The sequence below is a fragment of the Aphelocoma coerulescens genome, chromosome 6, assembly GCF_041296385.1.
Source record: "Aphelocoma coerulescens isolate FSJ_1873_10779 chromosome 6, UR_Acoe_1.0, whole genome shotgun sequence".
Lineage (NCBI taxonomy): Eukaryota > Metazoa > Chordata > Aves > Passeriformes > Corvidae > Aphelocoma > Aphelocoma coerulescens.
The window spans coordinates 14,218,195-14,231,580 of NC_091020.1; the positions used below are offsets into that span (position 1 = coordinate 14,218,195).

Sequence of the window (13,386 nt, forward strand, 5' to 3'; positions counted from 1 at the left end):
CCAGAAAAGTTCTGCTGGGGGCAAACATTTCCCAACATACTCATACTGTTGACAGGAATAAAAAATATTAAATACATCTACTAGCAGCAAATGAACCCTGTAATTTACAGAAAGCATTTTCAAAAGCACCGACAGGTTCGTTTCTTTCTTGTGACTTAAATGGGAGCACTGGTACACCAGCATACAGTGATTTTTCATCTGTAAAGATGTGAGAATCGAACACTCAGCAATCAAGTAATGCTCTGCTCAAAGAACAAATGTATTAAAAAGGACTGCCTATCAGCCTTTCAAAACTTAGTAACTCTAATTCTCATGGCTAACACATTGACTTCAAAGAGACTCACAGTTTGAGTAAGGCAAATACTAGAGTAAATAGTGTGAGACTAAGCCCTAAGAAAGGAGAAAAAAGTGGCTTCAGTGGTGACATACTTTCAGCAATTCCATAAATCATTTATGCAAGCAACAGATTCAATTAGAGCCAACGTGCTCTAAAGTTAGGTTTGTGTATCCATAACAGCAGGATTTTCACTGAAGGTCATTTATCTTTGTAACTTTGAAGTGAATTTCTAGTTTTCTTATTTTTAATTTGAAGGCTAGGGATTAACATTTTCAATACATAAAGTTACAAATTTAGTAGGCATAGCTTCTATAGACATCTCCCAATAAAAACATTTGCCTCCTAGTCTTCAATTGTGAAGACGTGTGATGTCTGACAAAAGGCAAAGGTCACCTCAAGACTGAAGCTAGGACTGAAGTTTGGACTTTTTTTTAAATTTGTAGTATTTGAAGATTAATTACTCAAGCATCTCTAATGTTTTTGTTTGTCAAGAAACATGGTTGGCCAAATTTTTCTTGTTACAACAATAAGAACTAATAATGCAGTCATGCGTGCCTTTGAAATATACATATCTTAAAATATTTTTAACTTTGTAGGCAAATCTTTTATTTTTAATAGCCTAGTTAATCTTAAGAGGCAAAAATGTGACACATATGGAGAAGGAGAAGCAAAGGAAAGAGAGTGGAGTCTCTTCCTAGATTACTTTACTGTAACTTTCATCCTAAATGATAGGTCATTCAAGAAATTCAGGCACATCTCCCACTTCGGAAAGAACCAAGTATAGATAGCAACCCCAGGTGTGAAAATTCTGCCATCTCTTAAACCAGAATTTCAGCAGAACACATCTGAAAATAAAATGCTCTGCATATTAAAAAAGAAAAATATGTTTGCATAAACAGTAATACACATCCATGCATGTTTTTACATAATATCCTAATACATGTTAGTAATATAAAATAATTATTCACAGATTTTCCTTTGGATTTTCCAGAATCAGAGACATTTAGTGTAAATTCCCTTCAAGCAGATTTTAATTAGGGCTTTACCATATTTAACTATAGGTATATAATCCCCCAAGTGAAAACAAAAACCAAAGTGGAAGAGACTTTGTTCAAATTTCATTCCAAAAATATTTTTGCCTCCAAAGCTTTGCTAGGAAGAAAACACTCCTGAAAATGATACAAATGGTTTTGACATTAGGAAAAGTAAACAAGCAAAATAAAGCTGGAAAAATCATGCGGTCAGTTTGCAAGTGCTGTTTATTGTTTGAGGCAGGGTTAAAGCCTTTTACAAAGACAAGAACATATATGCAAACAGACTGAAAGTGACATTAGGTTATTCTAAACACCCCTACTCTGAATGCTGCTGCCTGTAACATTGCCATGGCCAAAATGTGGGGAGGCTTCAAAACAGACATCATGATAGGAACAAACTAAAACTGCTGTTATTGGGAACTGAAACAGATGACAAGTGCCCTAAATATTTCTAATTATATTTTTGATTAAAGAAAGAGGCATGTAGTTTTCATTTATCTGATATTTCCTAGGACTTCTAATGTGAATTGGCATTTCATTTTAGTCATATATGACATTAGAAGTGGCTAAAATGTGCTTTCCAGACACCAATTTATACAGCAAACAGCTCAGAACTCAATTTGAACTACAAGTGGTGTGAACTAGATCATTCTGTGTTCATCACTGATTTTAAGTATCTGTTAAAGATTTATTATATACTTCCAGAATGAGCAAAGGCTTCTGTTTACTGAGTAAGGCCTAAAATGCTGCTCAGCAGCAAGCCTTACTATTTCATCAGTCAAACCTGCTTTTATGACTGGCTTCCACATCCAGTTCACTTCCACCTGTAATGCCATCTAATAACAGCCCTCAAGGTAGACAGTTTCTAAAAACTGATTTTTTTTCAACCAGGAAAGTGAACAAAGACCACCAAGTAATTTCAAACAAACCAATAACAGCTAGGCAGTGATAGCTCTCAGCTGGGATCAATATGAATGGGTTTGGAACAGTCCAGAGCTAAGAAATTTTGCATATTCCTCGGCCAATCCCACTGTACCAAGTAGAATTTAACACAACGTATGCATGAAGTATGGGACTTTTTCACAGTAACAAGTTCATGATTCTAAATATATCTAACCTCTTTATCAGAAAAGCAGGAAATTTGCCATGGTTTTTTATTCTTTGTTGACTGAACATTTGACAATAGCTTTTTTTACATCGATACCAAAAGGGATTATTCAGAACTCATCTCCCTAACATATTAGTAAAGCTGCTATTTATGTTAATTCCACCAGTTACTTTTGTTGACTTTTCTCCCCTCTGAATAATCATACCCATCTGGTGGCAGATTTATATCACTCCTTTTAATCACTTTTTTCCCCAAATTTAAGCATTTAATTCTACACGTAATCCCTACAAGTTAAAAATATCTTGTGCAATAAACCAGGAATAATACACACTGTCAATACCACTAACAAAGACTTCTTCCAAGTATAAACAGGTAAACTATGCCACTATTCTACAGCATAAAGAAATATTCACTTTTCTGAAGGTAAGAGCTAGTAAATGATAAGATGCAATTCAAGGACAAGAAAATTTTGTTTGTCTGGGAAATTGCTTAAATCCTTTTCCTTTGCTTATAAACATCCATACGAATTGACAATGCTTTGCATGGCCAAAATGTTTTCAGGATATATATTTTTCCCTGCTGAAAGAAAAAATAATCCATCTAGGCTCATTTGGGGGTGGGTGGCTATACTACCAAACTGTGAAAGGATTTGTGTATGCACATATGAGATGATAGAAACACAAGCACTTAATTCACAGGGAAAAAAAAAAAAGAACTGATAAGGGCTTTTTCATCTGAAATTACAGCCTCTCTCTGTTATAAACACTTTGGTATCACCAGCCACTTTCGCTCAACAGGCCAGGCAGAGATAAACGCGGAGCTTTTGCGGAGGCGCCACCGATGGAGCAGGCTCAGTCCAGCCCCAGGTGTGACCCCTGCTCTCCTGTGAGCAGCACTTGGACCAGGCAATCCATCACGGTGCTCCTCCTGTCAGGCCGGGTGCTCGGCTGCAGCTGTCTGTCACACTGGTGGATGGGACCTGCTTAAAGGCAATCATGTCAATCTCTATGTGACTACTCAGACTAAGATAGAAGGATGATCTTGACAGGCTTGGCAAAGTCAGCAGAAGGCACTAGAGGACTTTAGTTACATGCTTAAAATTTAGATGTGATTTGTGCTTCTTGTGTAGAGGGATTGAAGAGGCATGAAACAGCACTGTGTTTTATAGCTGGTCATCTTGGATGAATCTGTTGCCCTCGGAATGTTTTCCATAGTAAATGTAGCGACATTTCCCCAAAACGCCTACAATAAAAAGGAAATGAATTACAGTTAGGATTGGAGTAGAACAATATACAATAAAGCAAATAACATGGGAAATCTGAAGGAGGGAAAGAAGCAGTTTTCTCTTGTCCTGCAAAAGAAAGTTTGTGCATTTCAAATATACAGTATTGCCATTTCAATCAGCAGTTTTGAACCCACCAGAAAAATTTGTTCAAATACCTACATGACCTATCCTGTTAAACATACATCCACAAGTGCCTTCAAAAACAGAACTACATAACACTGAAATATCATATATTGTGTTTTAAATCACAGTACCTCTGTCCTGCTTTTAAAAAACAGAAAGTCTGGGTTGAAGTTATATTCAGTGCTCTCTGCTATCTCCCTGCTATGTGTTTTAAAGGTTTTCCTGATGAACGAAACCAAACAGGAAACAAAAAACCCAACAGCAAATAATTACAGTTTAATGTGGATCCTGGAAAACCTGTCATACTTTCCCAAAGTCGTACTGCAAGCACCTAAACCATCCTTGTTTTCAGTGACAGAGAACCAAAGTGCGTGGCTGAAATCTATATGGGAAGCCATCGACAGACATTGGCTAGAACAGCCTTCTCAGACTCCAGCGTTTTTATACATACAAATAAATATTTAATAAAAACATTTCCAAAGTATCCCTCCAAAAAACATCACAACATCCCATGAGCAAGATACAATTTAATTATGCTAAATATTGGCACATGCAGGATGCTTTCAATAATTAACCATAATACTGGTTTTGGGAGGCAAGGCACATTATTCAGTGAGTACAGGCAGAAAGATGCCTGAAGAAGCCTTAACTGCTGTGGGTGAGACACACATACCTGCAAATCTCACTACCTTATTCAAAAGCATCCCCTCTGGTGGTACTAAGTGGTATGTGAAAGCGTAAGTTCACAGTCACATCCCACCTGTGAACATCCTCAAAGATGCTGAATTTTACTAGCAGAGTTGTTCTTTGAGCCCTCAGACATGTATAGTCAAATTAAAGTCATCTCTCATGAACAGGTCTCCTCTGCCCTGGGAGTGTCTTACCACAGCAGACACTGAAGTATCCAGCTCACCTCCGTAAGGGCAAACATAACCTAGCCCAAAGGAGACAAACACTGCTTTACATAAAGGGCAAAGAAGGGGGAGGAGCAGATCCTCAATTCATTCCTGTTTTAGATTTCAAGAACTCACACAGCCATTACTGTGCCCACCTGCAGTATGAATTAACTATGCAAGCTTTTATATTCTGCATCCATTTTTTTTCCAGTATAACATGTCAGATAAGTTACTAAGGCTTTGGAAGGCACGGGTCATGCAAGATTAATGTTAACCCATGCTCTTCTTTCTCTCCAAGACATCGTGAAGGTAACGCATTCCTATGAGGGTTGTAGCAGGGAAATTGATAGGCCTGTCATTTGTTGTGAAAAACATTTCCCTTCAGGATAATACAAATGGGGACTATATGGTGCAGTGCCTGATCACTTTCCCCTGCTGCATAGAGCTTTCTTCAATAATTTCAATTTCAATAATTTCTCTAGTGGAGCAGTTACCACGTGCAAAAGATAATATTAGCATTCCTAACCAAAAGTCTAATGAAGAGCAAGTTTTTCTTTCCCTAAACAGATATTCCAAGTCAGGCTGCAGCAGGCATTAGGTTGGTAACGAGGCCATTTAGAGCTCTAAATGCAAAGGATATGAGCAGTTTATTAACGACATTCTTTGGACTCCTTTTTCACTGGCATTGATAAAAGTCTTGTTTGAGGTCTCCTGCATTTCTTAAGGACTGGAAGCAAGACTGTTTATAGAGATGCTGGTGAGAGAGTGCTGTTTGATGAATGCTGGAGACTATAGCTAGGTGTCAGTGCTTAGAAAATGAGGCAAGGACATGAGGCATTAATATTGTCAATGATCTCTTGACAGGAAAACAGATACTGTATTCATCGTCAGATTTAAATAGACATCAAGTGCATTAATGACAAAAGGGCAGACTTCAAACAAAGGGGGCTGTATGGTGCTGTGCTGAGCCAGTTTCCAAGTTGGCAATAACCTGATCTAAAAAGACACTGTCAGGGCTACAGACAGGCCTGGGATTGTGTGCGGTGACAGAAAACAGAGATGCTGACAGAGATACCGGTGCCATATTATGCCAAGTATATTCTAACACTGTCTCCAGTCCTAACTAAATCTGACATCATTTCCTATCGCTTATAGTATCCTCCACTGCTCTGGCAGAATATTTCTCCCCAGACATCATTACAAACTCCACTGTAGTTTTAAAGTTACTGGCAGGCCTGTGCTGTCGTGGAGGCTGGGTCTAGAGGCCTAAGGATAACCTCAGTCAATCTAAATTTGGAGTTTGCTGGAGAAGTGCTCTCATTTTCACTGATATCTCAGCTACTTGAGGTGATCTGAACGCTAAAGTGTGAGGAGCTGTCACCTTGAATAAAATCTTTAAAGTAAAGACGCTCTGTTCCTGGGATGTTCAGCAAAGATGTCGGACAGTCTGGCAGCAGGAAATGAAATCCAGCTGCTGCTGCTCGCCTGGGGATAAAGGTGCTTGGGCTAGTGACAGTTAAAGTCAGCTGAAATTTTTGAAATCCTGCAGCCTACAATTGTTTAAATTAAGGAAGTGTTGTCTCCGCAGAGATTCCCTACCCAGGCACACAGCTGTGATTCGATTGCCAGGCATATTACACACGCTGCTCAGAGAGCCTTGATAAAAGCACATTTGAAAATGTTGCCATGAGACCTTGTTTATCATGAAGGTTATTTGTAAAACAATAATCTTGCTCATAAATTAAATGCAGTGACTGGCTTGGTTATTTGTTTTGCTTTGTTTTTCCTCTTTATGTTCCTCCTCCCTTTGGCAACTACTGAAAGCTCAGAGAACTACAAGAGGTTTGTGTGCCGCAATGAGAATTTTGATGCTAAGATATGTCACATGCGAATTCAGGAAAGCTACTGGGTTTTTTTCTGCCTATCTGCTATGGTATTCTTTCCTTGCAGGGGCAAAAGTACATTTGTTCTTTTGTACACAGACAAGGGAAAGAATAAGGGGAAAACAATACATCTGTGGCTGTTCCGGTGTTTTTTAATTAAAATATCCAGCATTGGCCATAATAAGCTAAGTATACCCCCCATACATCAAAACAATACACAGCATCCAGAATGAGGTTTCTGCTCGAGGTTCTTAAGAAATGACAACACAAGGTCTCTTGAGGGATCATCTTCCCTGAATGAGGCTTCTAATTTTTCTTAAGTAGCTGATTCTACCATCACCACAAGCTGTTAAAACTATAATTATGAAAAAAATGCATTGGGAAGAATAATTTTTAAATTCCCTCTCTATCTTTTAAATGTTTTCACCCTTTGGAATGGATGTTCTAATTATGCTGGGTAAGTAATGACCTTGCAGTTGCTTGCATGTGTTGTGGTATCAGTCTTTCTTCACAAACACATTGTAATGTCAGCAACACCAGCCTTTCCTTTGCTGAGGGAAAACCCAATTATCCAAATAAATAAATAAATACATACATGCATACTAAAGCACGTGAAAAAGTGCAAGCCATGTTAGCTCCTTTTAAATTTGGTATATTTTGCAGAGGGCTACGGTGCTTTTAAGCCTCTCTACACTTTGCTAGAGCAAAAAAGAAGTTTGCAGATGTATTGTATTACAAGTGGCAAAAGCAAGTTGCAATGGGATGCATTAGATCATACAGCCTTAGTTAGTTATAGGCCAAAATTCAGCTCAAGCCAACAGTGACCTAAGGGAATTGTTGTCGGGTAGCATTTTGTTGCCATTTTCCCACCTCTTTTTCCTAGTACATTAATACTCCACACCTAGAAAAACCCACCTCTCAGTCATCACAACTTGGGCAGCTTCCATCAACACAGCTTCCTCCAGTAGTATTCAGTTTTCTTTAAAAAGTAATTACTAGAACTAAGTAGTCAAGCCAAAAATTTTGCCACCCCCATCAAAACCTATTGCCACATCTGCCCAGCATCCCCACCAGGCACCCATTTTAACATCAAATGTTTTTAATAAGCCCCTCTGCAAGTGAAAGCAGCAAAGTATTCACAATTAAATCTGTTTGTCAAACACTGGTGTGCAGTATCCATCAGGGACTGAATTTCAGTTAACAGCCTTCTGCCTTTCCCATGGACTAACCACAGGGCCTGGTACTAGGAGCTGTGGTCAGATAAAGTGTAGCACTTCACACACAAACTCAATATTCTAGTGGAATTCTACTTCACCTAACTTTAATTAGAGTACAGTACCTAAATCCTCCACTGCCAATTTGTATTTGATCCATATTCATCTCTTTTTGCACAACCTGCTGTTGCATAGTTTTGCTATGGGCTATTAAACAGCTGCCATGTTCCACAAAGAAGCTGGGTGCATTTCAGTGTGGTTATACTACCAATCTGTAAATTGTTTTGAGACCCTTCAGGATGAAATATCAATACCATTATCATTTTTTTCATAGGCACTTGGGCATATTCTACAATTAATGAACAGAAGTTGTGAAATTCCCTCAAATATTAATATAAACTTCCTATAAAGGAAGGTAATTCCCTACCGACAACACTTAGAGGAGAATAAATATCTATCTATGAACAATTTAAAGTCTACAATGCTACTGCTTTAGGCAAAACACCTCCACAAGTCAAATTAATTTAAAACTCTTAAAAATCTTTCCTTCTAAGGAATATGTAAAACTGGATTAAAAAAAACCCCAAACAAACCCTTTTTTACAGGAGTTTAGTCATTTTTCCCTTTACCTACCTGGAAATTCTAACAACTTTAACTAGTTGTCTAGTTGACAACTTACTTTCAGTTCCTTTTGGTGAAACAGAATAACTGTTTCTATTAAATATGATCCAGCCTAAGAATTCTCTGACACAGGAATCTGAGAAGATCCCTTGGAAGAAAAGAAAAGGTGTAAAGGATCATCCGGGTGACCAAGTACTGCCCAAAGCAGCCAAGGGTGTAACCCGGAGAGATGCACTCAGACTTGCACTCTGCCCCAGCAAACAAACCACTGCCAGTGTGGGGAGAACTGGGCTCACAAACTACAGTGTGACACAGGAAAAGAACAGAAGAGTTGCAGCTGTTCTTGTAAATGTGATGGGTTCTCTGGCCACTACCATTTGATCTGTTTGTTGCAACCATAGTTTGCAGATTGCGCCAGGCTGGAGTCAAGACACAGGATCTTGACTCCTTAAATCAGGGCAGAAGGAGCAACAGAAAGAGGAGAATACAACAGATATGAATGCCTTTGGTTGTGCCACAGCTAAATGCTGTAGAAAGGAATCTTATAAAGACCTGAAATATGGCAGCAAGAAACAAAACTCAGATAAATTCCCTAAATTACTATCATAAAATACTCAAAAGTGCTCACATAACAAATGCACAAATATTAGCTTTCCTTATGTTATAAACTAGTTAATTTCTTTTTAAGAGGATAGAAACACTAAATGTAAGCAAAAATGATATGTAATTCTTCTGTGACAGAAAAAGTAGCTGTGCATAAAGGGGTAAGGTTGTGCTTGAGAAGGTTGAAGACAGAGCTAGCTCTGGCTAAGGCAAAATCCCTTCACCATGGCCACAGTACTCACAGAGTGGTCCCCAAATACTCCCAAAGAGGTGCCCATGAACTAGGGATTGTGGTCAATGGCAGGTTTCCTGGAGAAAGAAGACATACCTTCACTAGCAAACTGCTGATCCTGACTTCCCTCTGCCCTCTGAGGGTAACAAGACTCAAGGAAGGTAGCCTTCCCATTCAGAGGAGATGAATTACCTCTTTGCTCTGCTCCCTCCACAGGGTGGCCGAAAAATGATAACATTTTCCTCTGGACACCCTACAGCATGGGGCACAAAATGGTCTTTCAGACTAAAAGAAATTACTGAAAGGCACAAAATCAAATCTGTATCCAGTCTACAGCAATGGTGTTAGAATTACACACCTAAGCTAGAGCTGAGAGGAATCACAGAAGGCGAACTAACACACTGAATTATTGCAAGTATCCTGCACAGACAAGTACTGTGACATGTCACGTCTCACTGGCCTGTTTGTGGGAAGGGGGGGAAAAAGGGGGGAGTATGTAGGGAAGTGAGAGTAGGGGAGGGGGGAGCAAAGCAGTCAACAGGGAGGGGATGTTGGAAAAATTTGCAGTGAAGGTGATAGGAATACAAAGATGTGAAGTTTGCATCCTGGGCCAAGGAAACTGCATAAATGTTCAGCGTAAACTAGCAGTCAAGCTGACGTGTGATAAAGTGCAGCCTGCTGTAAATACACTTCAGGGCTCCCAGTGCAACTAGGGAAGGAACTTGTAATTTGGAAAGGGGGGGAGAAAGAAAAAAGGGGGGGGCGGGGGGGGGGGAAGGCACTGCAAGCTTTTTCTCACATAATCTGTTACTGGAAAATTGAGAAGCTTGTCCAAGTCCGTGGGAATAAGCTGATGAGCTGATACTTAATAATAAACCATATTGTGTCATGGTGCAGAGTCATCTAGATCCATTCAGGCCACAAACTATATTACTTTATACAGCCCTGGCTGACATACATTTAAAGCCCTCTACACATTAAGGAGCCATTAGGCTGACAGATTAAAAGTTATCTTGGAGCTAATGTTTCCATTATGCGTATCCTGGCAGTGGAACAATCAACACACTGTTCCTCAGATGTCATACTTTGTTTAAAAAAAGGGTAGGGGGGAGAGCAGGGGGAAAGGAGGGTATCTTTCCCTCCTTGAATGACATTGACATGATCAGCTTTGATCTGGGCATGTGCTGTCTACAGATTCTCTACTGTTGGCTAAAATAGGAGCATTTAGGGCATAATACTTTAAATCATTAACCAGTTCCATACTCCTCTGGGTATAATTGTTACAATTTAAGGTTCTACACTTGTGATTTCTTTGGAATCTTTCCATGCTTATTGTAACTATCATCAGAGAAATATGTTGGGGAGTTGGAATGTCCCTTTCTAGTGAAAATGAAACAAAAAACATGCAAAAAAATACACAAATAAACAAAAAACCCCAAACAAATGTGTTTGTCTCCTCAGTGCATCTTTACCAGTTTTGCAGTGTTAATGTCATGGAGAGAATTAATGCTGACTTTATGATTAAATACTTGTGAAATATGTTGAAAAATCAGAGCAGATTCTTTTTTGTTTCAATTACTCAGACACATAAATTGTGTAGTTAGCTAGATACTGTAATCAAAGAAACCCAAGTGCACAGAAAGCATCAGCGTGACGAATTTTAGGGGTGGACCGATGCTTACGTTTGGATACATTGAATGCCTTTGAAGGAGATGCGGGAAAGGAAGTATGGGCTCGCAGTTCTTTTAGTCTTTAAAACACTTCCCCATGCATCTCATTCTCTCATGTGCGGTCTAAATAGAAGTAGTAAAGACAGAAAAAAAGGCTGCAAACGTCCAAGGCCGGCCAGGTTCCATGGGCTGAGCACCCTCGCCTCACGCCGCGCCTGCCACAGGCGCTCACTCGCTGTCGGCGCGCGGTGCGGGCGGGCCCCGGGCACTAGAGGGCAGCAGCCCTTTGTGTGAGCCCCGCCGAGCCGCGCGGGCGGGCGGCAATTGCGGAGCGCAGCGCTGCCTGCGAGCCCCGCAGCCCGCTCCCCGCGCTGTCACCGTCACAGCCTGGATTTACACAACCTCTGCTCGCAGCCTTTCGCCCCGCAGCCTGACTTCTGGTGGCCCAATCTCACGGAGCGCCAGTCTGTGTGCGTGTGCAGATGGCGGAGCAGTGCTCTGAACAAAAGGGTCGAAATGCTGTCCGGGCGAGAGGCGACCGCCCGTCTCCACCGCCGGCTTCCAGCGCAGCGGAGGAGGCACTTGTTATTCTCCCACATTCACGGCGTAAATGCCAGCGCTGCTTTGAACCACTTTTCTATTACTTTTGTTAATGCAACGGTGCGACCACTAAAGTGATATAAGAGACGCTTTTTACATATTCAGAATGATGGAGGAAAAGGAGGCTGTGAAATCCCTTCCCGACCATATAGGAAAGTTCAGCTGTTCGATGTACACTCAGCATACAATTTAGGAGATTTTCAGTTAATTTGGCTAACATATGCAAAAATGGCCTTTCTGCTGGGCTGCTCTATACTTTGGGCTACATTCTAATAATAAAACTTACACTGCTCAGCAATGGAACTAAACCATAAAGAATGACAAGGTCATTAAGAAAACAAAAAGTGACAATAATTAAATCATACTTCACAAACCTTAACCATGCACAGATTGCATTAGCAGTAAAACGCGAGAGGAAAAAAGAGGGAAGTAAGGTCTTTTAGTAACTGTGATAGAATTAAACAAATGTACCATGATTTATGGGGCAGAAAGCAAACTTTTGGAATAATTGTTCGGAAAGTCTGCAAGCATTCCAATAAAATTACAAATTCTTATGTGAAAAAAATTTGAACAGCAGGGCCCTTCTGGAGAGTTTAGACATAAATTTGGCTCATCTCATGAGTAAAACTTGCCTTTGGATCTCAAATGTGTTCCTGCTGCAGGAGTTCACATTAGGGGAAAAAAAAGCTATACAAAATTCAGTCTGGCTCAACTGGTTTGAAATTTCTCAAGAGAGTCATCTGAAATAAAGACAAGTTGCTTTTTATTTTTAAAGCTGGGAAAGAAAGTCTCTCAAAATTGAAGAGCATAATTAAATAGTGCTGCTGTCACATTATGATACAGTTAAGGGAACCTTCTTTGTCTGCCATTACTTGCTCCTTTTCACAAGCCCTTCCTCAGGAAAAAAAAAAAAAAGTAATTGCTAATGATAGGATTGCTATGATTTTTCCTAATACAAAAATAAGTGTTTTTTGAGAAGCAGATACTACAAGGCCCTGGATTCCCTTGATTTCCAGCAGAAGTTGAAGGCATCTGGCACTTTGTAAGACACATCCAGAGCCCACAACAATGGGTGAGCTGCTTTCTCTCTTCTGTAGCTATTACTATTTAGCATCAAGTGAAATCAGAAATGCATCTGGGTCCAAACACTCAAAGTATTCAGAAAATATGTAATTCTCTGGACTAAGTCTGGGCTTGCCTCTTAGTAGAATTTTGTTCTATGCTATATGACATATAGTACCATCTGCTATTGCTAAATCGTTACTGGCCATAGTCTAGTTCCCAACCTGCCTCCAGTACTGAAAGCCAAAATATTGTCATTGTTTTCTATCCTCAACTCTTTTTCCCCTTCTTCAGCCTCCTTTAAAAAAATATGTTAATGGCAGGGGGCCTGAAGGTTAAATCACAGTGGCCAGTAGAACACAGTCTACAGGTGCACTCTTAATCTCTATGGAAGCTTTTGCTAAAGATAAAAAACCGGGGACTAAGAAACAGCTTAAGAGAGACACATTAAAACCCCTCCATTAGGGTGAGAGTAATTAAAGTTTAGTTAAAGCACCAAAGACTTTCTAACAAGTATTATGCTTAGTAAACATTTTCCACCAGAGCACGGATATTGGTGAGAGCTTTTGGAGTGTGTCACTTAATCAGTATTCACCTGCTTTGACAGCTTGAAATATTACTCACTTATTTGGCTGGTTCAAATTTGTCAGACTTGACTATGTTGCAAGTTAACATGTCCCCTGTATGAAAAAGGAGTTCACTGGCAAAATGTGCACAA

At 39.8% G+C, this 13,386-nt stretch overlaps 1 protein-coding gene across 1 annotated transcript in view; it reads right to left on the bottom strand.

Moving 5' to 3' along the window:
- Positions 1 to 1,578: 1,578 nt before the first annotated feature.
- Positions 1,579 to 13,386, bottom strand: part of LRMDA (leucine rich melanocyte differentiation associated) — a 617,496-nt gene continuing 605,688 nt past the window's right edge. Inside the window, exon 7 of the mRNA XM_069019305.1 lies at positions 1,579 to 3,721. Coding sequence (XP_068875406.1) covers positions 3,642 to 3,721 — 80 coding nt within the window. The 3' untranslated portion in view covers positions 1,579 to 3,641. The remainder of the gene's footprint in view (positions 3,722 to 13,386) is intronic.